The sequence below is a fragment of the Bufo gargarizans genome, chromosome 1 (assembly GCF_014858855.1).
Source record: "Bufo gargarizans isolate SCDJY-AF-19 chromosome 1, ASM1485885v1, whole genome shotgun sequence".
Classification (NCBI taxonomy): Eukaryota; Metazoa; Chordata; class Amphibia; order Anura; family Bufonidae; genus Bufo; species Bufo gargarizans.
This window is the reverse complement of record NC_058080.1, coordinates 384799736-384823223: the sequence shown is the minus strand read 5'-3', so window position 1 is coordinate 384823223 and position 23488 is coordinate 384799736. Positions and strand designations below refer to the sequence as shown.

The 23488-nt window shown below is 45.9% G+C and overlaps 2 protein-coding genes across 4 annotated transcripts in view; one reads left to right on the top strand and one right to left on the bottom strand.

The window, feature by feature from the left end:
- ARMC6 (armadillo repeat containing 6) overlaps nt 1–19933 on the bottom strand; it is a 32266-nt gene extending 12333 nt beyond the window's left edge. The window contains exons 1-6 of one of the 2 annotated variants that reach the window (XM_044270557.1): nt 19861–19933; nt 17287–17442; nt 14844–14926; nt 10526–11096; nt 9186–9331; nt 7736–7867 (exon numbers count right to left, since the gene is read on the bottom strand). In XM_044270557.1, the coding sequence (XP_044126492.1) occupies nt 7736–7867; nt 9186–9331; nt 10526–11096; nt 14844–14926; nt 17287–17407 (1053 nt within the window). In that variant the 5' untranslated portion in view covers nt 17408–17442; nt 19861–19933. Of the gene's footprint in view, nt 1–7735; nt 7868–9185; nt 9332–10525; nt 11097–14843; nt 14927–17286; nt 17443–19776 lie in introns of both variants that reach the window. The other variant, XM_044270549.1, reaches the window with a different exon arrangement.
- A 192-nt stretch (nt 19934–20125) lies between these two features.
- SUGP2 (SURP and G-patch domain containing 2) overlaps nt 20126–23488 on the top strand; it is a 28004-nt gene continuing 24641 nt past the window's right edge. Inside the window, exons 1-2 of one of the 2 annotated variants that reach the window (XM_044270527.1) lie at nt 20126–20203; nt 20810–20934. In XM_044270527.1, the coding sequence (XP_044126462.1) occupies nt 20820–20934 (115 nt within the window). In that variant the 5' untranslated portion in view covers nt 20126–20203; nt 20810–20819. Of the gene's footprint in view, nt 20268–20809; nt 20935–23488 lie in introns of both variants that reach the window. The other variant, XM_044270536.1, reaches the window with a different exon arrangement.

Below are 23488 nucleotides of genomic sequence, written 5' to 3'. Positions count from 1 at the left end.
CAGACATGGTCTACCAATAACCGCTACACTCCCTCAGCCAATCTGGTAGGGTCTACCAATATGTGCTACTTTCCATTAGCCAATCAGGTGTGGTCTAGCAATAACTGCTACACTCCCTCAGCTAATCAGGTACAGTCTACCGTTACTCTCCAGCCTCACTGGTGCAGTTTACCAGGACAATAACTGCTACATTCTCCCCCATAAACCACTACTAAGCAACCAATAGCAGACCTGTGGAGCATTTAAACATGTAATACATCCTACCCTATAACTGTTCGTGTATGGAAATATAAATGTCATTGTTTACTGCTATTTTATTGTGAACCATCAAGAAAATGATTTGGATCCAGTGACAACATGCAAGCTATTGAATGACCATGGTTTTAAAGGAAATTAGAGGCATTAGCAGTGACCTGTTTCAATCAAACCCTGTTCACATTCCCTGAAAAGTGCAAAGAAAAGATGCAGCAGATTTATTTGTGGCGTTTCTGAACGATACATAAAGTGTGTGTAGTGTTAAAATGTCCATCGTTCAGGATGTTTATTTTTATTTTATTCAATATGATTTATTTATAATAAAATAATTATAATCTATATCTGTGTAGACTGAGCAGGCTGGGGAGTAACAGTAGGCCGCTCCCGATTGGCTGAGGGAATATAGAATGCAAGCCCACACCTGACTGGCTGAGGGAGTGTAGCAGTCATTGTCTGATAGACTGCACATTATAATAGCGTACATTTTATAATTATACTAGAAGAAGGACCCAGCTTTGCACGGGTATATTTCATCTATTTCATTTAATGTTTCTGTGTGTCTTTAAAATATATCGACAGTATCCATCATAAGGCTCCATTCACACATCCGCAATTCTGTTCCGCATTTTGCAGAACGGAATTGCGGACCCATTCATTTCTATGGGGCCGCACTATGTGCTGCCCGGATCCGGAATTGCGGATCCGCACTTCCGGGTCCGCAATTCCGTTCCCGAAAAATTGTGGACAAGATTAGGCATTTTCTATTAAGTGTCGGCGATGTGCGGTCCGCAAAATGCACATGGACGTGTGAATGGAGCCTAACAGTGACCTCTACAGTACCCCGCCCCCTTAACAACTCCACAGCCCCTCACCCCTGAACAATGACCCCCCCCCCCCCACAGTGCCCCACCTCCTTAAAATGGGATCTCCACAGCAGCCCATCCCCTTAACTTTGACCTTCACAGCAACCCGCTCCTTTAACAGTGAGTTTCACAGCACCCCACTCCCTGGACATTGACCTCCTCAGGGGCCCGCCCCTTAAAGGGCTTCTGTCACCCCCCAAACAGCAATTTTCAGTATTGGACTTAATATAATTGCTAATGTACACAGAGTCAATATATACCCGTCTTACCTCTGGCTGTGCTTTAAATTCTTTAAAAATAGTACTTTTGTGATATGCAAATTTCTTTACTACCAGCAAGTTGGGCGGTTACTTGCTGGTAGCCGCCGCATCCTTGGTATATATATATTTATTAATTATGGGTATATTATCTCTTCCGGGTGTAGGGCTGACGTCATCGGCGCAGGCGCACTGAGGAAGGAACAGCCAAGCGAGCGTCCTCTCAGAGTGCCTGCGCCAAATGAGGACCTGAATGACGCAGGCGCGGGATTTCATCTGCAAACAGGGCCAGCGGAAGGAGGAGAGCGCTCGCTGGCCCTGTCAATCAAGTGGAGGAGGGGGCGATTTTTTAGACCGAGGATGCGGTGGCTACCAGCAAGTAACCACCCAACTTGCTGGTAGTGAAGAAATTTGCATATCACAAAAGTACTATTTTGAAAGAATTTAAAGCACATCCAGAGGTAAGAGGGGTATATATGGACTCTGCGTACATTAGCAATTATATGAAGTCCAATACTGAAAATTGCTGTTTGGGGGGGTGACAGAAGCCCTTTAACACTGACCTCCATAGGGGACTGTCCCCTTATCTGTGACCTCCACTGTTCTCTGCCCCTTAACAGAGACCTCCACAGCACCCGTCCCTTTAACAGTGACTGCCACGGTACCCCGTTCCCTAAACAGTGACCTCCACAGTACCCTGCTGACTTAACAGTGACCTCCACAGCAGCTGCCCCTTTAACAGTGACTTCCACAGCATCCTGCCCCTTTAAGGCTAGGGCTACATGACGACATGTGTCACGCGACATTTTGTCGTACCAATGTTGCGCAACAATTTTTATAATGATAGGCTATGGTGTCGCACTGCGACATGCTGCGACTGCGACACAACAGTCGCAAAAAATCCATCCAAGATGGATGCATGTAGCAGTGTAGTTTTGCCCTATGTGTCGTGCGACTTATTGTCATTGTGTAGCCCTAGCCTAAAGTTGACCTACAGCAGTGAAGAAAAATGGCTGGGTTATTATGAAAACCTGGAGTAAAACTGTGTGTATGTGTAGAATAAGGGCCTGCAAGCTTCTATTGGCTGATAAGGGACATGTGACCGTGTGTATGGCAGTTGGAATATAAGTGAAGGACTTGCAGGCTTGTATTGGCTAATGCATTTTTTGGAAATATCTTAGGAACGGTATGTCCCAGAGAGCTGAAACCCGGTCTAAAACCTTCCCTGACACCTGATGTACCTGTGTGCCAAATTTGGTGAAGATCGGTCCAGTCGTTTGGTCGAGCATAAAGAACAGACAGACAGAAACTCATTTTTATATATATGAGACTAGCAGAAGGACCTGTCTTCGCACAGGTATATTTCATCTATTTAATTTAATTTAATTTAATGTTTCTGTGTGTCGTTAAAAGATATCGAAAGTTTCCCCCATAACAGTGACCTCTACAGTGCCCGCCCCTTAAAAGTGAACTCCACAGCCTTCACCCCTTAACACTGACCCCCCCACAGTGCCCCGCCTCCTCAAAATGGGACCTCCACAGCAGCCCATCCCCTTAACTATGAACTTCAAAGCAGCCCACCCCTTTAACAGTGAGTTTCACAGCACCCCACTCTCTTGACATTGACCTCCTCATGGACCCACCCCCTTAACAGTGACCTATACAGCACCCCGCCCCTTAACACTGACCTCCACAGGGGACCGTCTCCTTATCTGTGACCTCCACTGTTCCCTGCCCCCTTAACAGAGACCTCCACAGCACCCGTCCCTTTAACAGTGACTGCCACAGTACCCCGGTCCATTAACAGTGACCTCCACAGTACCCTGCTGCCCTAAAGGGGTTCTCCGGGCTTAACCTTTTTTGGGGTATTAAAATCTAACCTGTGGAAGAAAGATTATTGGTCCCATACTTACATTCCAGAGTGCAGCCGTTCTTGTGATCTGCCTCCCGGTCACATGGTCCCTCCAGATGGCTTTTCTTTGCTTCTGGCCGAAGTCCGTCTTCTTGTCTTCTCTTCCTTTCTTGAGCAAGAGACGGATCGTCACGCGTGACATCACCGCCTCCTGCTGAAGAAAGCGCAGTGTGGCCATCTTCACTCACCGCGTAAGTGCACTATGCTTAATGCTAGTGCGCATGCGCGGGATTGGCGGCCGCTCTCTGAAGTGTACAGGCTTTTTTGTGAAGCCTGTACTGACTCCTGCACAGCGCGATGTATGCGCTGTGCAGGAGTGACAGCATAGCGATAGCTATGCTGTGGATCTCACTGGGGGCACTGACTGGCACATGGGGGGAGGCACTGACTGGCACATGGGGGGACGACGACTGTGGATGGCACTTTGGGGCAATGAGGATGGCACATGGAGGCACTGGATTTCACTGGGGCACAGTGGATGACACATGTGGCAATGGATGGCACAAGGGGGCAAGGCATGGCAAACAAGGACACTGGATGGCAAACAAGGGGGCACTGCATGGCAAACAATGGATGGCACAATGGGGGAACTGGATGGCAAACAGGGGAACTGGATGGCACAATAAGGCACTGGATGGTACAATGGGGGCAATGGATGGCACAATGGGGGCAATGGATGGCACACGGGGACAATGCATGGCAAACAGGGGCACTGGATGGCTAACAAGGAGGCACTGGATGGCACAAGGGGAGCAAATTATGGCAAACAGGGGCACTGGATGGCAAACAAGCGGGCACTGCATGGCATAGTGGGGGTACTGGATGGCACTAGGGGGAGCTGGATGGCACTAGGGGGAGCTGGATGGCACAAGGGGGCACTGGATGACAAATAGGGGGCATCGGATGGCCCTAGGAGCACTGGATGGCACTGTTATGGGGCACTGTGGATGTCACTGTTATGGGGGCACTGTGGATGTCACTGCTATGGGGACACTGTGGAGGTCACTGTTATGGGGGGCACTGTGGACGTCACTGTTATGGGGGGCACTGTGGACGTCACTGTTATGGGGGCACTGTGAACGTCACTGTTATGGGGGCACTGTGGACGTCACTGTTTTGGGGGCACTGTGGATGTCACTGTTTTGGGGGCACTGTGGATGTCACTGTTTTGGGGGCACTGTGAACGTCACTGTTATGGGGGCACTGTGGACGTCACTGTTTTGGGGGCACTGTGGATGTCACTGTTTTGGGGGCACTGTGGATGTCACTGTTTTGGGGGCACTGTGGATGTCACTGTTTTGGGGGCACTGTGGATGTCACTGTTATGGGGGCACTGTGGACGTCACTGTTATGGGGGCACTGTGGACGTCACTGTTATGGGGGCACTGTGGACGTCACTGTTATGGGGGCACTGTGGACATCACTGTTATGGGGGCACTGTGGACGTCACTGTTATGGGCGCTGAGTATAAGTGATAGGGCTCGTGCACAGAACCGTATCTGTTTTGCGGTCTGCAAGTCACGGATCCACTAAAGAAGGTTACTGTCCATGTGCACTTCACATTATTTTTGCAGTCCCATTAAGTTCTATGGGTTTTAGATCTGCATTATGAGGACCAGAATATAGGAAATGTTCTATCTTTCGCACAACTGACATACGGATGTGGAAAGCACAGGGACGTCATCAGTGTGTTTTTTACATCCGTATGTCGGTTCCAGTAAAGACAGAACATGTCCTATTCTGGTCTTCAAAATGAGGACCTCAAATCCATACAACTCAATGGAACTGACAAAATTGTGGATCGCAAAATGGATACGGTCGTGTGCATAAGGGTTTAGAAAAACTGCTCAGCAGGAAGGCTCATACAAGATACTTTAGGCTTAGATACACCACTCAGCAGACTGTGTCATACAAAATGGGATTAGATACACACTTCAGCAGGCTGTGTCATACAAAATGGGATTAGATACACAGCTCAGCAGGCAGTATCATACAAAATGGGATTAGATACACATTTTAGCACGCTGTATCATAGAAGATGGGATTAGATACACACTTCAGCAGGCAGTGTCACAGAAGATGGGATTAGATACACACTTCAGCAGGCAGTGTCACAGAAGATGGGATTAGATATACACTTCAGCAGGCAGTATCATAGTAGATGGGATTAGATATACACTTCAGCAGGCAGTATCGCACACAACAGGATGTGTATCAGGCACACATACAGGATAGGATTAGATACAGATGTGACTGGATACGCTTGCTGATTCCAGCTGTTTATCACTCTGGAGATGGTGAAGGAAGAGCCTGCAGACTGTCAGTGATGGGATTAGATACACCACTCAGCAGGCTGTATCGCACAGGATAGGATTAGATACAGATGTGATTGGATATGCTTGCTGATTCAAGCTGTTTTTCACACTCTGGAGATGGTGAGGGAAGAGCCTGTAGATGGTCAGTGATGGGATTAGATACACAGCTCAGCAGGCTGTATCACACAGGATAGGATTAGCTACAGATGTGATTGGATATGCTTGCTGATTCAAGCTGTTTTTCACACTCTGGAGATGGTGAGGGAAGAGCCTGTAGACGGTCATTGATGGGATTAGATACACAGCTCAGCAGGCTGTATCAAACAGGATAGGATTAGATACAGATGTGATTGGATACGTTTGCTGATTCAAGCTGTTTTTCACACTCTGGAGATGGTGAGGGAAGAGCCTGTAGACGGTCAGTGATGGGATTAGATACACAGCTCAGCATGCTGTATCACACAGGATAGGATTAGATACACATGATGGCAGAGCCTATGGACAGTCAGTAATGGGATTTAGACACTGAGTGAGAAGTAGATTCATTTCTGGGTGTAGAAAGACACAGGAGTTGTAGTAGGTGTGGCTGCTGCAGACAGAGCAGAGTAGGGGGCGTGGCCAGCCTGTGACTCATCTCTGTGCAGTGCAGCCAGGCTTGTGTATTAATAAAGTTATGTATTCAACAAAACAAGCAGAGGAGAAAGTAAACAGATGTGCCAGGATAATGTGATGTCTTCCAGGGGGGGAAGGAAAGCTCAGACATGAAAAACAGGTATTGGGGGCATAAGTATGCATGGAGAGGAGTGTTAGGAGCACATCAAAAATTTTTGATTTTGGGACCGGACAACCTCTTTAACAGTGAGCTCCACAGCAGCTGCCCCTTTAATAGTGACCCCTGCCCCCCTTAACAGTGACCTCCACAGTGCCCGCCCCTTTAACAGTGACCTCCACAGTGGCCTGCCCCTTTAATAGTGGCCCCTGCCCCCTTAACAGTGACCTCCACAGCGCCCTGCCTCTTTAAGGCTAGGGCTACATGACGACATGTGTCGCACAACATTTTGTCCTACCATTGTCGCGCAACAATTTTCATAATGATAGGATATGGTGTCGCACTGTGACATGCTGCGACTGACACGACAGTTGCAAAAAATCCATCCAAGATGGATGCATGTAGCAGCATAGTTGTGCCCTATGTGTCGTGCGACTTATTGTCATCGTGTAGCCCTAGCCTAAATCTGACCTACAGCAGTGAAGAAAAATGGCTGGGCTGTTATGGAAACCTGGAGTAAAACTGTGTGTATGTGGAGACTAAGGGCCTGCAAGCTTCTATTGGCTGATTAGGGACATATGACCGTGTGTATGGCAGTTGGGATATGAAGAGAAAGACTTGCAGGCTTGTATTGGCCAATGCAGATCATATTTTGGGAATATCTCAGGAACGGTACCCGGTCTAAAACCTTCCCGGACACCTGATGTACCTGTGTGCCAAATTTGGTGAAGATCACTACAGTCGTTCAGTCGCGCATAAAGAACAGACAGACAGAAACTCATTTTTATAATATAAAAGATAATTTCAGTTTATTTAAAGAGGTTGTGTCAAGTTTCTAAGTTATGCCCTATCCACATGATAGGGAATAACTAACTGATTGCTGGAGGTCTGACCTCTGGGACTCCCACCAATCACAAGAACGTGGGTCCAGTTCCCCCATCCTGATGGAACAGGAGGTGGTGCATGCGTCCATTCTCGATGGAAGAGCTGGAGATAGCCGAGAGTAGAGTGGGGGACCAGGACATAGAAACTGACAGGGTCCAAAACACATCAGAATGGGAGCAACAGGGGATTGGTAAGGTATCACAAATGTCATTATTCTACACCGATCACAGCCCATACAAGACCTGCCACTCCATCAGAACAGGGGAACAGGCTCCCCCGTTCTCGTGCTCAGTGGGGGTCCCATAGGTCGGACTCCCAGCGATCAGCTAGTTATCCCCTATCCTGTTAATATGCGGGTTACTTAAAAATTTGGCACAACCCCTTCTTCAGGTATTAGAAAAGTGCTCATGTGGACAGATGAAAATACTTTTACATATTTATCCAAGTTGTCATGTTTCTTTATTAAAATAAAAAAATACCTGGGTGTTGGAGAGGTGTCTGGTCATCGCAAGGATAACCAAATCCGTTCCCCCGGAGTTTACAATAGCGTCTTTCACATCATCGTTCCCTGCGATGGCTCTGATGGCGCTCAGTACCTGCTTTACAAGGTCCTAACAATGATACAAATTTCATGATTAAATGATAACACAGTAACATTTCTGATCCTACAACATCAGATGATATACAGCTGAATGTCTTCCATTTCTGAATAGTGTTTTAGGTACATTGGCATGCACTCAGTATAAATACACAATGTAACTAAACGGGGGTCTCTCATTCAATAATAGTAATGGTTGATACCTCTCCTATTTGTTCTCCTTTCCTCCTTTTTTTATTTACTTGGGCAAAAACACATACACAAAAAAAAAAACTTTGAAAGGGTACACTAGTCCTGAAACAATTCAGTAAGCCATCATTATCGAGAACATGTCACTATGGCAGACCTATAATCATAGTGGATACCATTACATGCACAACTGGGGAGGGGATAGAAAAGTTCTTCCTGGTTCTTTTCAGTGACAGCAGGTATCACATGATCTCTGTCAGTGCAACTAGATTGGTTGGGAAGGACCATGTGGTCTTGGTCTGTCACCACTGAGCTTCCCACAGTTGGCAGCATTGACAGAGATCATGTGAAACCAATTGTGATGCCACAGAACCAGAAAATGTTTTACCTTCAGCTCCCAATTTGGCACTCTGGGGCACTATTTTTGGGTGCAATTGTACCCATTAGTATATGTCTATCGAGATATAACTGATGTCCGTAGGTCTGTCACAGTGACAGGTTCCCTTCAAACCTCATGAAATCACCGACTGTCAGCAGCTTACCTCCTGACAGAGAAAAGGATTGGCCATGTTGAAATCCAATATGACAATCCTCATTGTTTCTGCCAACATCTGCCTTTAGGCAGAGTTAATGCTGCCCATACACAACTGAATGTTTGTGGGTTGTTGGAAAAATATGAGCAGCTTAAAGGGGTTATCCAAGACTATAAATTGCCCCCCATACACCGGGGCCCCTGGCTCCCTGCACCGCTCCTGGTCCCCGTACGCAGATGAAAACATCCGGTGTCGGGAGGGAGCAGCCAATGGCAGGCAGGGACGAGCCTCCCTAGCATTGCAGATGACGCTAGGGAGACTCGTCCCCGCCTGCCATTGGCTTGACCCCCCCGAATGTTTTCATCCGCGCATTAGGGAAAAGTAGAAGCAGCGGTGCAGGGACCAGGTAAGTATATTCATTGTCAGAAGCCCAGGCGTATGAGTATATTCATTGTCAGAAGCCCAGGCGTATGGGGGGCTTCCCATTCATACAGATTTACAATAAAAGATAGAATATTCAGTCTATGTAAGCATATGCTTTCAGCACTACTACCCAGTCCTTCAGTGTATAATCATTGCCAATAACATAAGTGACAGACCAGTTACTACCTGATGATCGATGCTGTCAGCTAGCAGGGCCAGCATAAAGTTCAGCCCACCCAGGTCGACCACATCTTGGCAGAACTCATTACGCACGCAAAGTCGAGCAACAGTAGAACACAGTTCACTTAAGACTACACTGTTATCTGTGAAGCCTACAAGAAAAAAATCATATTCTTATTAGATCATTACTAGTGTTGAGCGAACTTGTGTTTTAAGTTCAGCGTCCAAAGTTGGGGTTCGGGTTATCGAAGTATCCCATTATGGATTCAGAATTCCGTTATGATCCGTGGTAGAGGAATCCACAAAGGGATTCTTCAATAACCCGAACCCCAACTTTGGACGCCGAACTTAATTAATTCTCACGCATGTGCCGTAGTGCCCAGAGTCCATTCTACTGCAGGCATCAATCTCATTGTACAGCGCTTGTGTGAGTGGATAGGAAGACGTAGCTAATGCCGGGCACTGCCCTTTCATGCAAGCGCCATGTGACGAGACATCGACCCATGTGATGTAAAGCATAGACTGGAACTGTTCAAGTGCACCTTTGCTTTTACAGTGAGGCTCATGTTCAAGTAAAATTCACTTTAACTACGGAACGAGCAGAACACTTACATGGTGCCCTACTTTTCGTCTTTTTAGCTCCTGGACTCCCCTTCTGGCCATACAGCTTCTCAGACAACCCGATCCACACTGTGCATTGGCAGCCCAAGACAGTTTCTACTTGTCCATCCCTGCTCTTCGATTGGCCAGCACTGTTCACATAAGCCGTGCTGGCCAATTCAAGGGCAGCAGGAAGTGTTTTGGGCTACCAAATGCATAGTATGCATCAGATAGTTTGAGAACCTTATGGCTCTCTTGGATTACAGAAGAGGAGCCTAAGAATGGTCAGATCTAAAGCTAAAAAGGTGAAAAGGAGGACACTGTATATGTGTTTCTTGTTTCCCAGTTAGGGCTTATTCAGACGGCCGAATGCTGTCTGCAAAAATGCAGATCCGTTTTTTGCCGTATGAGATGCGGACCCATTTACTTCTATGGCACCCTTTTCTTCCGTTCTATGGCTCCGTAAAACAAATATAACATGTCGTATACTTGTCAGTGAAAATCAGGACGTGGCCACATTGAAGTGTATGGGTCCGCAAAAATGCTGAACTGTCCACAAAAAAATGGATCTTCATTTCTGCAGACAGCATACTGCCGCCTGAATGAGCCCTTGTGATTTTCTTTTTTTCTTGAGCTGAAGGGTCATTATAAGTAAAGAAAAAGGGTTTGCAGGTATAATAATTCTACAGCTAAGGAACGGCGCTTAAAAAAAATAAAAAGATGCATTCGGTATATAAATAAAATACCTTTTGCGGCCTCTATCAATAAGTTTAAGCCATTATTCTCCAAAACAATCATTTTAGCGTGGTCATGAGCCTGTCCAAATGGAACTCTGATGTCATCATCAAAGGTCATGATCCTCAAGGCAGAGCATGCTTCACGTACAACATCTGGGTCCGTGCCATGTTTTGATATGGCCTGTGTAAGATGGCGCAAGATTCCTGCCTTAACAAGGTTTTGGCGGTTCTGTTCATGCTTTAGGCATACATGGCGGGCAAGGCGAATGGCAAATAAAGTCACTTCAACATCTTTTGAGTAATTCTGCAGGGTACGAATTAACAGTTCTTGTCCCACATTCTCCAGAAAATCAGGCTGCCCATCAGTGAGAGAAGACATACCATAAAGGGCATTTAAAAGAGTCTCTTTGTCTCCCTCACACAGTTTCCATGCTTCCAGTACCACAGGGTAGGCAGACTTCTGTCCAGCAAGGTACCGATGTGCCATGCTCTGCTTGCACTGATCTCCAAACTGTACGAGAAGCTCTGATACACTGCTTATAGAAGATGTTCCCACAGCATTTCTCAAGGATTCTAATGTCTATAATTAAGGAAAGAAACATAATATGACATGTACATTAATGCCCAACTGTCCTTAAAACCTAAAAATGAACACGCAGATACCACTATGGTTGTCTAGCCACTATTAGGGAATCTTTAGAACTTGCTACATACTGTCTTATTATTGAGAATGTAAGCTCATAAGTGCCCTCTAGTGGTGGTTGGAATGAGATACAATTACACTTAAAGGGATTCTGTCACCTCTTTTTACCCTATAGAGATGCGGATATGCACTGCTAGATTGCGCTAGCATGTCCGCAATATACCTGTCCCATATCTCTGAGTGGTTTTATTGAGAGGAAAAAATTATTTTATAAATATGTAAATCAGCCTGGTAAGGAGCCCAAGGGGCTTTACTAACCGTTCTGGAGCCCAGCACCGTCTGTAACCAGGAATCTCCTCCTTGCTCACAAAATCAGATTGCCATAATCTCGCGATGCACAAGCTCGAGCATGCGCAGTGCCGGCATAGTGTTCCTTCCCTGTGCTGGCATCAGCCTCAGGGAAGGAACTGAGCATCGCGAGATTACGGCAATCTAACTGTGAAGAAAGTAGGAGATTTGGAGGATGCAGGCGGTGCTGGGCTCCTTCACAGGGGAGCGTGGCTGGGCACCAAGAAGGTTAGTACAGCCCCTTAGGCTCCTTACAAGGCTCATTTACATATCTCCAAAATCATTTTTTAAACTAAATAAAAGCACACAGCCCTATAGGACAGGTATATTGCGGACATGCTAGCGGCGATCTAGCCGTGCATGTCCGCATCTCTATAACCTAAAACGAGGTGACAGAATCCCTTTAAAGGGTTCTCCAGGAACGCTGTTTTTTTTTGCAAGTTCCTGCAGCCTGCCTCGGTAAACATTAGATTCATATTTACCTATTCCCTGTCTGTCCAATCCTCCGTGGTACCTCAGTACAGTCCATATTTCGGTCCCCGACTTGTTATCTTCCAGTACTGCATGGGCATGGTCACATGCTCTGCTGCAGCCAATGACTGGCTTTAGCAGTGACATGGCCAGAAGCAGCACGTCTGTGCTGAAGCCAGGAATTGGCTGCAGTTAAACATGTGACCATGCCCATGCACCACCAGAAGAAAATAAGCCACGGACCAGAAAATGGACACAGTGGAGGCATTGCGGAAGACCGGAGCATGTAAGTATGAATCTTCTGTTTACAGAGGCAGGCTGCAGGCACTTGCTGAAAATTCAGCATTCCCAGAGAACCTCTTTAAAGGGGTTGCCCGACGGCAACATTTTATTGCCTATCCACAGGGAATAAGTATCTTATAAAAGGAGGTCTGACTGCTGGGACCCAACACCAATCACTGGACCAGGGGCCCGTGTTCACCATTTGAATTGAGCAGCAGATTTGCATGTTTTTCTGCCGGATATCCTTGTACAAACAGGCCTCGTTCTAGTGATCAATGGGGGCCCCAGCAATTAGAGCCCTGCTGATTAGACAGTTTTCCCTATGCTGTGGACAGGGGATAAGTTGTAACCTTTAAATGGGGTTGACCAACGAAAAATATTCTACATATTTGAAACCAGCAATTGGGTCTGAATACTTCTGCAAAAAAAATAAAAATCTAAAAATTAAGGATAGCCACTAAGTAGGCCTTATACACACAGCTGTATTTTCAGTCCGATCTGCATTTTTTTGCGAATTACACGCAGACCCATTCATGTCTATGGGTCCGCAAAAAATGCAGACAGATGTCATCCAGATCGGCACCCTCTAATTTTTCGTTTTATACTGCCTGCATTTTCCGGAGCCATAACATTTTTATTTTTCTGTATGAATGATTGTTTTTTGATGTAGTGGGAAGCTAGAAAAAAAAAATCCAAATGTGGAGGAATTTGAAAAAAGCTAAATTCTGCCATAGTTTTATAGGTTTCGTTTTTACGGGTGTTCCCTGTGCAGTAAAACTGACCTATTAACTTCAGTTTGATTATAGCTATACCACATTTATATAGTTTTTCTTTTGTTTTTATACTGAAAAAAAACTTTAGAAAAAACTTTTTTATAGTTATCGGTATGTCTGCGGAGCTCTGTGGCTCATTTTTAGCGGGGTGATCTGTAGTTTTTATTGATACCATTTTGGCATGTGTATAACTTTTTGATCACTTTTTACTAAAAAAATTCAGATTCTGAAGTGATAAAAAAAATTGCAAAACTGACATTTTGATTTTCCCCCATTCCGTGCTGTACATAGGCATACACACAGCAGTGCAGTACGCAAATTCTACAAACACACACAAACCTCTGCAGTACTCATATTATACACGTACATTATACATACACACAAACACATAGACACACAACAGCACTGTCGCATGCACATCTGACACACACACACACAGACAGCTCTGCTGCATAAAAAGTGTTATATGAGCATTCTTTAAAGGGCTTGTCTCACTTCAGCAAACGGCATTTATCATGTAGAGAAAGTTAATACAAGGCACTTAATAATGTATTGTGATTGTCCATATTGCCTCCTTTGCTGGCAGGATTCCTTTTTCCATCACATTATACACTGCTCGTTTCCCAGAGTTATGGCCACCACTGCACTGCAGATAGAAGGTGGCCAGGATGGGCGCTGCTGCTCCACAGGCCTGCAATGCGCATATTTCTATTACATGTATATTGGAATAATACTTAATTTGCAATGCCCTATGCATGCTCCCATGGTCCTGGCCACCAGAGAGGCCGTTGCTTTTTCCTATAGGGTGTAAGCACGGCCATCGCTGCTGGATTGCAGGGTGGACATAACCTCTGGATACAAGCAGTTTATAATGTGATGGAAAAATGAATCCAGCCAGGAAAGGAGGCAATATGGACAATCACAATACATTAGTAAGTGCCTTGCATTAACTTACTCTACATGATAAATGCCATTTGCTGCAGTTAGACAACCCCTTTAAGGACACAGTCAGGGGGTTCTGGAACTCTTGGATCACCCTAACTGTGGACTATAAGATGCAAACACTTTTTAGTAAGATTTGTTCTTGCAAAAAGAGAATGTCTTATAGTCCAAAAAATACTGCAATTAGTGTAATTTGCACATGGATATAAGACTTCAGCATGTATAACCATCTAATGTATATGTAGTCCTCCCTACTCTCCCCCAATGTCAGGTAGAGAAGGATTGAGCTGTTGGATTTCAACGGGTCTAAGGCTACTTTCACACTGGCGTTTCTGGGTCCGCCTGTGAGATCAGTTTCAGGGCTCTCATAAGTGGCCCAAAACGGATCAGTGCAGCTCCAATGCATTCTGAATGGATAAGGATCCGCTCACAATACATCAGTTTGCCTCCGTTCAGCCTCCATTCCGCTCTGGAGGTGGACACCAAAACACTGCTTGCAGCAATTTGTTGTCCGCCTGACGAAACTGAGCCAAACGGATCCGTCCTGACTTACAATGTAAGTCAATGGGGACGGATACGTTTTCACTGACACAATATGGTGCAATTGAAAACTGATCCGCCTCCCATTGACTTTCAGTGTAAGTCAAAACGGATTCGTTTGCATTTTTTTGTTCATGGTGCAATGGCAAACAGATCTGTCTGTGCAGATACCAGATGGATCCGCACCTAAACGCAGGTGTGAAAGTAGTCTGATCCTTAAGTACTCAGGGAAGACAAGCCAAGGAGAGATAGCTGTCAGCAGACAACTACCTACAGCTTCTCTCTCAGCAAATGAATTGTAGCAATATATTCCCGTAATAATACATACCAGCAGGATATCATGGTTTGGAGCAGCGTCACCTTCCTCACTTTGTATCCGCACAGCCTTGATTATGTTGGTCAAGTCGACTCCTAATTAAGCAGAAAGAAGTGGTAGTCTCAATAAATATTTCTACATTTCTTGCCTTTCTTTTAGCATTATTGTGTTGGCAGCGTGGAAAGACATATGTTCTAGAACTCCAGGAGACAAGACTATTTTGCAAGAAGACACAAGATACCTCCACACCCTAACTATGAAGAATGAAACAAGATACTAGGAGCCATCAGTAATAAAACATCCCCTAGTAGCCACAGCCTGAAAGCCATACAGCAGGACATCCACTGACAGCATTAGGCCTCATCACACGGCGTATGTTCAGTCCGGATCCAATGCGCAGTTTTGTAGAATGTTGCGGAGCCATTAATTTCAACGGGGCCGCAAAAGATGAGGACAGCACACCGTGTGCTGTCCGCATCCGTATGTCTGTTCCACAGGCCTGCAAAAAAGATGGTGTTCTATTCTTATCCGTTTTGTGGACATTTCTACAGGAGTAAAAAAATAAACATAATACATTCTGCATGCACACAGCCAGAATCTGTGTTTGGATACAGTCATGTGCATGAGGCCTTATACAGAGGCAGGTAAGGACAAAGGCAGCACCAGGGGCATATATACTGTCGACTATACGCTAGCTCTATATTCTTTTTAGTAAAAGCTTACAAACATGGCTCCGTATTTTCCTTTAAGATCTGGCCTACAAATCCATAATTAGAGCAGCACTTTAAAAGGTTATCCCAAGATCTAAAATATATATATCTGAAGTTACTTGAACTATCAATGAAAAAAAACTGCTGATCTCCAGTGCAAAATTCACAATTTTTCTCTCTTTTTTTAGGCTTCATGCACATGTATTTTGCAGGCTACATACTGAAACAGGATAAACATCAGGGGGCGTCACGTGAGAGAATAATGTATTGTACATTAAAAAAAATAACAATATTTTTGTTACATGTATATTGGAATAATACCTAATTTGCAATGCCCTATTGACTGCATATTTTTCATGGGATAACCCTTTTAATGTAAAGCACAAACAGAACAAAGTTAAAGAGAACCTCTCCAGACATGTCTGGTTTACTAGCTTCATGCGTTCCCCATGTAATAACACTTCTGAAGCATCTATTCTTATGACTCAGTGTTGTACCATACATTTATTATTTCTACTAGAAGTTATGAATGAATTGCCAGCAGTCTGCAGTAAGGGGACAGAGGGGTGGTAACCAGTTGGGGTGTGTACTTGCACAGACTCACTCTATCCAATCAGTGCTGCCATTGTCAGACTGTGCAGGTATACACCCCCAACTGGTTACCACCCCTCAGTACCCCTTACTGCAGACTGCTAGCAAATCATACATAACTTCTAGTAGAAATAATAAAGGAACAGCAGAACATAGAGCCATAAGAATAGATGTTTTAGAATTGTTATTACACAGAGAATGTTTGAAGCTATTAGGCATGTCAGGAGAGGTGACAGCGGTCCTCTTTAAGGCTACTTTCACACTAGCGTTCGATCGGATCCGTTCTGAACGGATCCGATCATAATAATGCAGACGGAGGCTCCGTTCAGAACGGATCCGTCTGCATTAAATTGGCAAAAAAAAGCTAAGTGTGAAATTAGCCTGAGCGGATCCGTCCAGACTTTTACATTGAAAGTCAATGGGGGACGGATCCGTTTGAAGATTGAGCCATATTGTGGCAGCTTCAAACGGATCCGTCCCCATTGACTTACATTGTAAGTCTGTACGGATCTGCTTGCCTCTGCACGGCCAGGCGGACACCCGAACGCTGCAAGCAGCGTTCAGGTGTCCGCTCACTGAGCGGAGCGGAGGCTGAACGCCGCCAGACTGATGCAGTCTGAGCGGATCCGCATCCATTCAGACTGCATCAGGGCTGGACGGAGGCGTTCGGGTCCGCTCGTGAGCCCCTTCAAACGGAGCTCACGAGCGGACAGCCGAACGCTAGTGTGAAAGTAGCCTAAAAGGGTTATCTGACCTGTGGGAAAAAAAATTAAACCGCAGCAGATAACCCACCTTACCCTACTTTGTTTAAAAGCAGCCAGCACGTGACCCCCTGCAGCCAATCAGTGGCCTTAGTGTGCCATACCACGGTCATCACCCATCAGTCATGGGAGCTATCATGCCAGCAGTATGGCACATGACCAGAGGCCACCGACTGGCTTCAGCAGTCATGTGCTAGCTGCCTGTACACAAAGCTAGGGGGGTTGTGCAGAAGCTTCTAAGCCTCTGTGCTGGACTGGCATGGAATTAGATTTTTTTTTTTCTTTTTAGAACATTCGCTACAATTTTTATTTTTCCCGAAGGTTGGATAACCCCTTTAACTTTTTTTCATTTGTTACTAAAACCTTTTTAGGAGCTTTATGGTAGATCCCTACCCTGCGATTCAAACTGTTGAATGGCTTCAGTTAAAGCTTCTTCCGGTTCCATATCAAACTCTGCAATATTTTCTAGTACGACAGCATCAAAGGTCTCCTGTGATATCCATTTGCACGCCATTTTCGGAATGTGTATTATTCTCGTCACCCTTTTATCTGAAAGATGGAAAATACAATGTTATTCAAGATGAGTCCAACATCAGAGTCACTGCTTTTCAAAAGCTGCCTGACAAACGGGTCCCTACGCACTAGGGCTGCACGATATGGGAATTTTGTGCGATTGCGATTAGGGCCCTAAAAATTGCGATAACGATATGCGATGCGATATTTTAAAGGAATTGTGCTAGAGGTCTATTTGCTTGGATTTTCCCATATGAGCCGCTGACGCGGCTGGGTATGACATAGTTATGGGGATCTGTGGAGGACGCTGTGTTGTGGGGGATCTGTGGATGACGCTGTGTTGTGGAGGGTGCTGTTATATGGGGGATCTGTGGAGGGTGCTGTTATATGGGGGATCTGTGGAGGACGCTGTGTTGTGGGGGATCTGTGGAGGGTGCTGTGTTGTGGGGGATCTGTGGAGGGCGCTGTTATATGGGGGATCTGTGAAGGGCGCTGTTATGTGGGGATCTGTGGAGGGCGCTGTGTTGTGGGGGATCTGTGGAGGGTGCTGTGTTGTGGGGGATCTGTGGAGGGTGCTGTGTTGTGGGGGATCTGTGGAGGGCGCTGTTATATGGGGGATCTGTGAAGGGCGCTGTTATGGGGGATGAGTGGAGGACACATAGGGCCATGAGGGGGGCCAGCTTAAGACATATAGCATCTTATGCTGGTCCCCCTCATGTGTCCTAAACTGGGCACATAACTGCCTTTTGCATGTAAAGTGTTTTACTAGTGTGTGTGGGTGAAACAATCTCTCTCCTAACAGGATCCGGCCTCTGTACTCACTATGAATGCAATGCACTGCAGCGAGCTGGCCGGCGCATGACTGACGTCACTTAGTAACGCTCCTCCCACTTCAGGAAGCAGAGGCGTTACTAAGTGACGTCAGTCACGCGCCGGCTGGCCAGCTCGCTGCAGTGCAATGCATTTATAGTGAGTACAGAGGCCGGACCTGTTAGGAGAGAGATTGTTTCACCCACACACACTAGTAAAACACTTTACATGCAAAAGGCAGTTATGTGCGCGGGGTCCCTTTTATATATAATCGCGGCATTTTCGGGTCGGCCAAATCGCCATATCGCATTTGGCGATTATCGCGATTCGATTATTTTTTTGATTTATCGTGCAGCCCTACTACGCACAATGGAAAACGTGGCTATACAAAACAGACTGTTGTGGAACCTGCTAGTGTCTATCAGGGCCGCAGCGGCCACGTGCTGTCTGCCTTCAATTGTTTTCAATGAGAGGCAGCACTCTAGTTCGTGTGCCAACTGTTTAGAGCCTCAATGACGCAAGGAAGTCACAAGGCTTTGGTCACAGAGAGCGCCCCTCTGCCAGTAGATAGCCGCTTAGATGCCATGGTCGTAGTTGACCACGCCATCTCTGGCATTAAAAGTCTCTCATCTGAGCTGCCTGGCACCATCTTTCAAAAATCTGACATGCATGGCAGATGTTGGGAAGGGGTTAATAAGGCCGGGGCTACACAAATGTCGCATGACACGAAGATCTAATGATTGTCAATAGGGTCTTGATGCAACGCACTATGCGCTGCAACCGTTGCAAAATATTGCAAGTCGCACGTGACTTTGCCATCACAATCCACAATGTAAGTCGAGCGTGACTCCCCTGAGATTTATGTCTGACTTGGCTGTGTTTTTTACGACCAAATCACAGCTCTAACATGGGTGCATGAGAGCAAGTTGCTCAAACGCTTTTGGTTTTCTGAGAAATGTTGCCATGTAGACCCAGCCTAAAGCGCATGCGCAGGAAAGACACACTTTCATGCCTGGGTGACACTGATGGTGGTGCTTCCACTTAGTCACAGACTCCATGGCCGTTTACAATCTGATGCTGGATTCTATAAAGAATAGAGAAAACCACATAGAACACATACTGAACTAACTAGCCGCATTTATAAAGTGGCGTAGCTAGAAATGACTGGGCCCCACAGCAAATTTTTGAATGGGGCCCCCCTCCCCCAGTAATTTTTTCACAACCCCTTCCTTTATGCCGCCCCCATTCCTGTGGCTAGTAGAGATCGCTCTCTCAGATCAGGCAGCTGTTCCTTTCGTTACCTTCACTGTATATAATATTATTGTGTAATACTGTTGAGGGGTCCCTGACCAAATCCTTTAGACCTCCTCCTCCTGGATGGGCCCCTAAGCAGCCGCTTCCCCTATAGCTACACACCTGATATATATATATATATATATATATATATAAAAACCTGGTATATAACCAGTCCTGAGATCCTGCATGTGGATGAATGAATGACAGAATGAATGATACTGTCAGTAGCAGATCTAGGGTCATTCATGTGGCTACCCGGCTAACCTGAGTACGTGAGGCAGTCAATATATGCATATTTTATCATCATTTTATTTCCCAGCAGCACCGGCGCTTGATATATAGAATTACCGCAAATACAAGCACGCTGCACGAGACAGGAGCTCCTTGCGCAGTCTCCAGGGTCCAGGCATAATAGCAACCATTGGGCGGAAGTGACGTCATCGAGGAGCCCGAAAAGAGCGACTCGTTATAAGACTTCAAATATACCGAACCTTATCGGAGACGTGTTAGTAATCTCTTTAATACACATTCTTTGGCAAAATAGAACTCTTTTTTATGGTTTTGAAAATCTTTTTAAGGAATATGACGCGAACTAAAGCACGTCGTACGTCATCACGTCAGCGCATGTAATACGCGCGGCAGCCCGGGAGGAAGTGGCTGTACGGATTGTGTTGGAGTAGCGAGCTAATAGGTAGGGCTCGGGGTCCAGGCCTTATCGGGGGTGGTGTGTAAGCTGCTGGCGCCGGGGATATTAGGTATGGCAGTGATAGTCACGGCACCTAGCTCTCAGTGTCCGATAGTAGTTGTATATGCGATAACTGTAGACGGCACCCTGAGCACATACGTGCATGGCTAGGCCTGGCTTGCTAACAACGTGCATGCATCACTAGGCCAGGCTTGCTAAGAACATACGCTTGCTTAGGCCTGGCTTGCTAAGAACGTGCATGCATCACTAGGCCAGGCTTGCTAAGAACGTGCATGCATCACTAGGCCAGGCTTGCTAAGAACGTGCATGCATCACTAGGCCAGGCTTGATAAGAACGTGCATGCATCACTAGGCCAGGCTTGATAAGAACGTGCATGCATCACTAGGCCAGGCTTGCATATTGGTAGGAAGCTGCAGCCAAGCACCTGGAGCAGAAGGGTCAGGCATTTAGAAATCCCAACTTGCCCAAGGCTGGCCCTCGTAGACATTAGATGCGGTAGGATTGAGGCACAGTTCTGTATCCAATGCGTTAACCTGCTTCTCCTGAACTATTCCAAGCATTCTGATGCCTGTAGCTTATTGATCTTACAGATTGACAATCATGTCAGGACAAAGGATGACCCGTGAAGCCTTTGATGCCATAGTGCAAGAGAAAATGAAAAGGTACCGTGTAAGCATGGACCAAGCCATGTCGGATACTTTACGTGAATTGGATGGTAAGTGGATTTAAACTGCATGTTGATATTAATGACCTGTCCTCAGGAGAGTTCATAAATAATAGATCGGTTGGGTCTAACTCCCGACACTCCCGCTGTTTGAAGGGTTAGTGGCGCTCCTGCGACGAGTGCTACTTTGTCTTCAAAATTACCTGTGTGCTGTCTCTTTTGTAGAGGCGGCACAGTGTGAATATATCTGCTTGTCCCGTTCACTTGTAATTAGACTGTGTCGTGTCTACAAATGAAGACATGTAGGTAATTTTGAAGAGGAAGAAGCGTTTGCACAAACGACACTAAGCCTTCAAACAGCTGATCGTCGGGGGAGCAGGGAGTTGGCCCCCCACCAATCTGATATTGATGACCTATCCTGAGTATGTATATTATGACACCAAGCTTCCCTCAACCCGTATAATGATAGCGTTATTTAAACTGCACTGTGAATGTGAACAACATAGAAAAGCCAAAAAGGAATGTGTTTTTTTTTTTTTTGTTTTTTTTTTTGGTCACCCTGCCCCAAAAAATAATAAAGGTTAATCACTAGGTCTCATGAGCCCTTAAAATGGAACAAGTGAAAAGTACGTCTTGCTCCGTGTTAAAGGGAACCTGTCACCGGGATTTTGTGTATAGAGCTGAGGACATGGGTTGCTAGATGGCCGCTAGCACATCCGCAATACCCTGTCCCCATAGCTCTGTGTGCTTTAATGGTGTAAAAAAAAACACGATTTGATACATATGCAAATTAACTCGAGATGTGTCCTGTACGTGAGAGGAGTCAGGGATAGGACTCATCTCGGGTTAATTTGCATATGTATCAAATAGTTTTTTTTTTACACAATAAAAGCACACAGAGCTATGAGGACTGGGTATTGCGGATGTGCTAGCGGCCATCTAGCAGCCCATGTCCTCAGCTCTATACACAAAATCCCAGTGACAGGTTCCCTTTAAGTTCTCCTGCAAAATGTCTTGATAAACTTGAATACATTTTTCCTTCGATGATGGCAATCTGTCCAGGTCCTGACACAGCAAAGCAGCCCCAAACCAAAAAATGAGCCCCCTACATAAGACAATGGCCCAAAAAATAAAACTATGGGGACACTATAACATGATTTTTATTTTGTTTCAAAAATGATATTATTTATTATCTTGCCAGAATTACAGGCCGGGTGTACTGAAAGCATTTGAAGACTGATCCGTCTTCAAAATGCTTTGTGTTACTATGGCAGCCAGGACGCTATTAAAGTCCTGGTTGCCATAGGGGGAGCGGTATACTTAGTCCGTGGCTCCCGGGGCACTCCAGAATGACGTCAGAGCGCCCCATGCGCATGGATGACGTGCCATGTGATCACGTGATCCATGCGCTTGGGGCGCCCTGACATCACTCTGGAGCGCCCCGGGAGCCGCACGGACGGTAAGTATGCTGCTCCCCGCTACACTTTACCATGGCTGCCAGGACTTTAGCGTCCAGGCAGCCATGGTAACCATTAAGAAAAAAGCTAAACGTCGGATCCGGGAATGCGCCGAAACGACGTTTAGCTTAAGGCCAGATCCGGATCAATGCCTTTCAATGGGCATTAATTCCGGATCTGGCCTTGCGGCAAGTCTTCAGGTTTTTGGCCGGAGCAAAAAGCGCAGCATGCTGCGGTATTTTCTCCGGCCAAAAAACGTTCCGTTCCGGAACTGAAGACATCCTGATGCATCCTGAACGGATTTCACTCCATTCAGAATGCATTAGGATAAAACTGATCAGGATTCTTCTGGCATAGAGCCCCGACGACGGAACTCTATGCCGGAAGAAAAGAACGCAGGTGTGAAAGAGCCCTTAAACATTAATTGGGGGAAATCACATATGTTATTAGGAGATGCACAAACACAGGGAGACTTAGGCCCCTTTCACACGGGCGAGTTTTCCGTGCGGGTGCGATCTGTGCGGCGAACGTATGGCACCCGCACTAAATCCTGACCCATTCATTTCTATGGGGCTGTGCACATGAGTTGTTTTTAACGCATCACTTGTGCGTTCAGTTGAAATCGCAGCATGCTCTATATCGTCCGATTTCGACGTGACGCAGGCCCCATAGAAATGAATGGGGTGTGTGAAAATCGGATGGCATCCGCAAGCAAGTACTGATGCCGTGCGATTTGCACGCACGTTTGCTAGGAGACTATCGGGATGGAGACCCGATCATTATTATTTTCCCTTATAACATGGTTATAAGGGAAAATAATGGCATTCTGAATACAGAATGCATAGTAAACCAGCGCTAGAGGGGTTAAAAAAAATAAAAAAATAATTTAACTCGCCTTAGTCCACTTGATCGCGAAGCTGGCATCTCCTTGTGTCTCCTCTGCGCTGAGCGGCTGAACAGGACCTGGGATGAGCTGCTCCATTAAATACAGGTTAAGGACCTTCGATGACGTCACTCCGGTCATCACATGGTACGTCACATGATCTTTTACCATGGTGATTCACCATGGTAAAAGACCATGTGATGACCGGAGTGACGTCATCGAAGGTCCTTAACCGATATTTAATGGAGCAACTCACCCCAGTTCC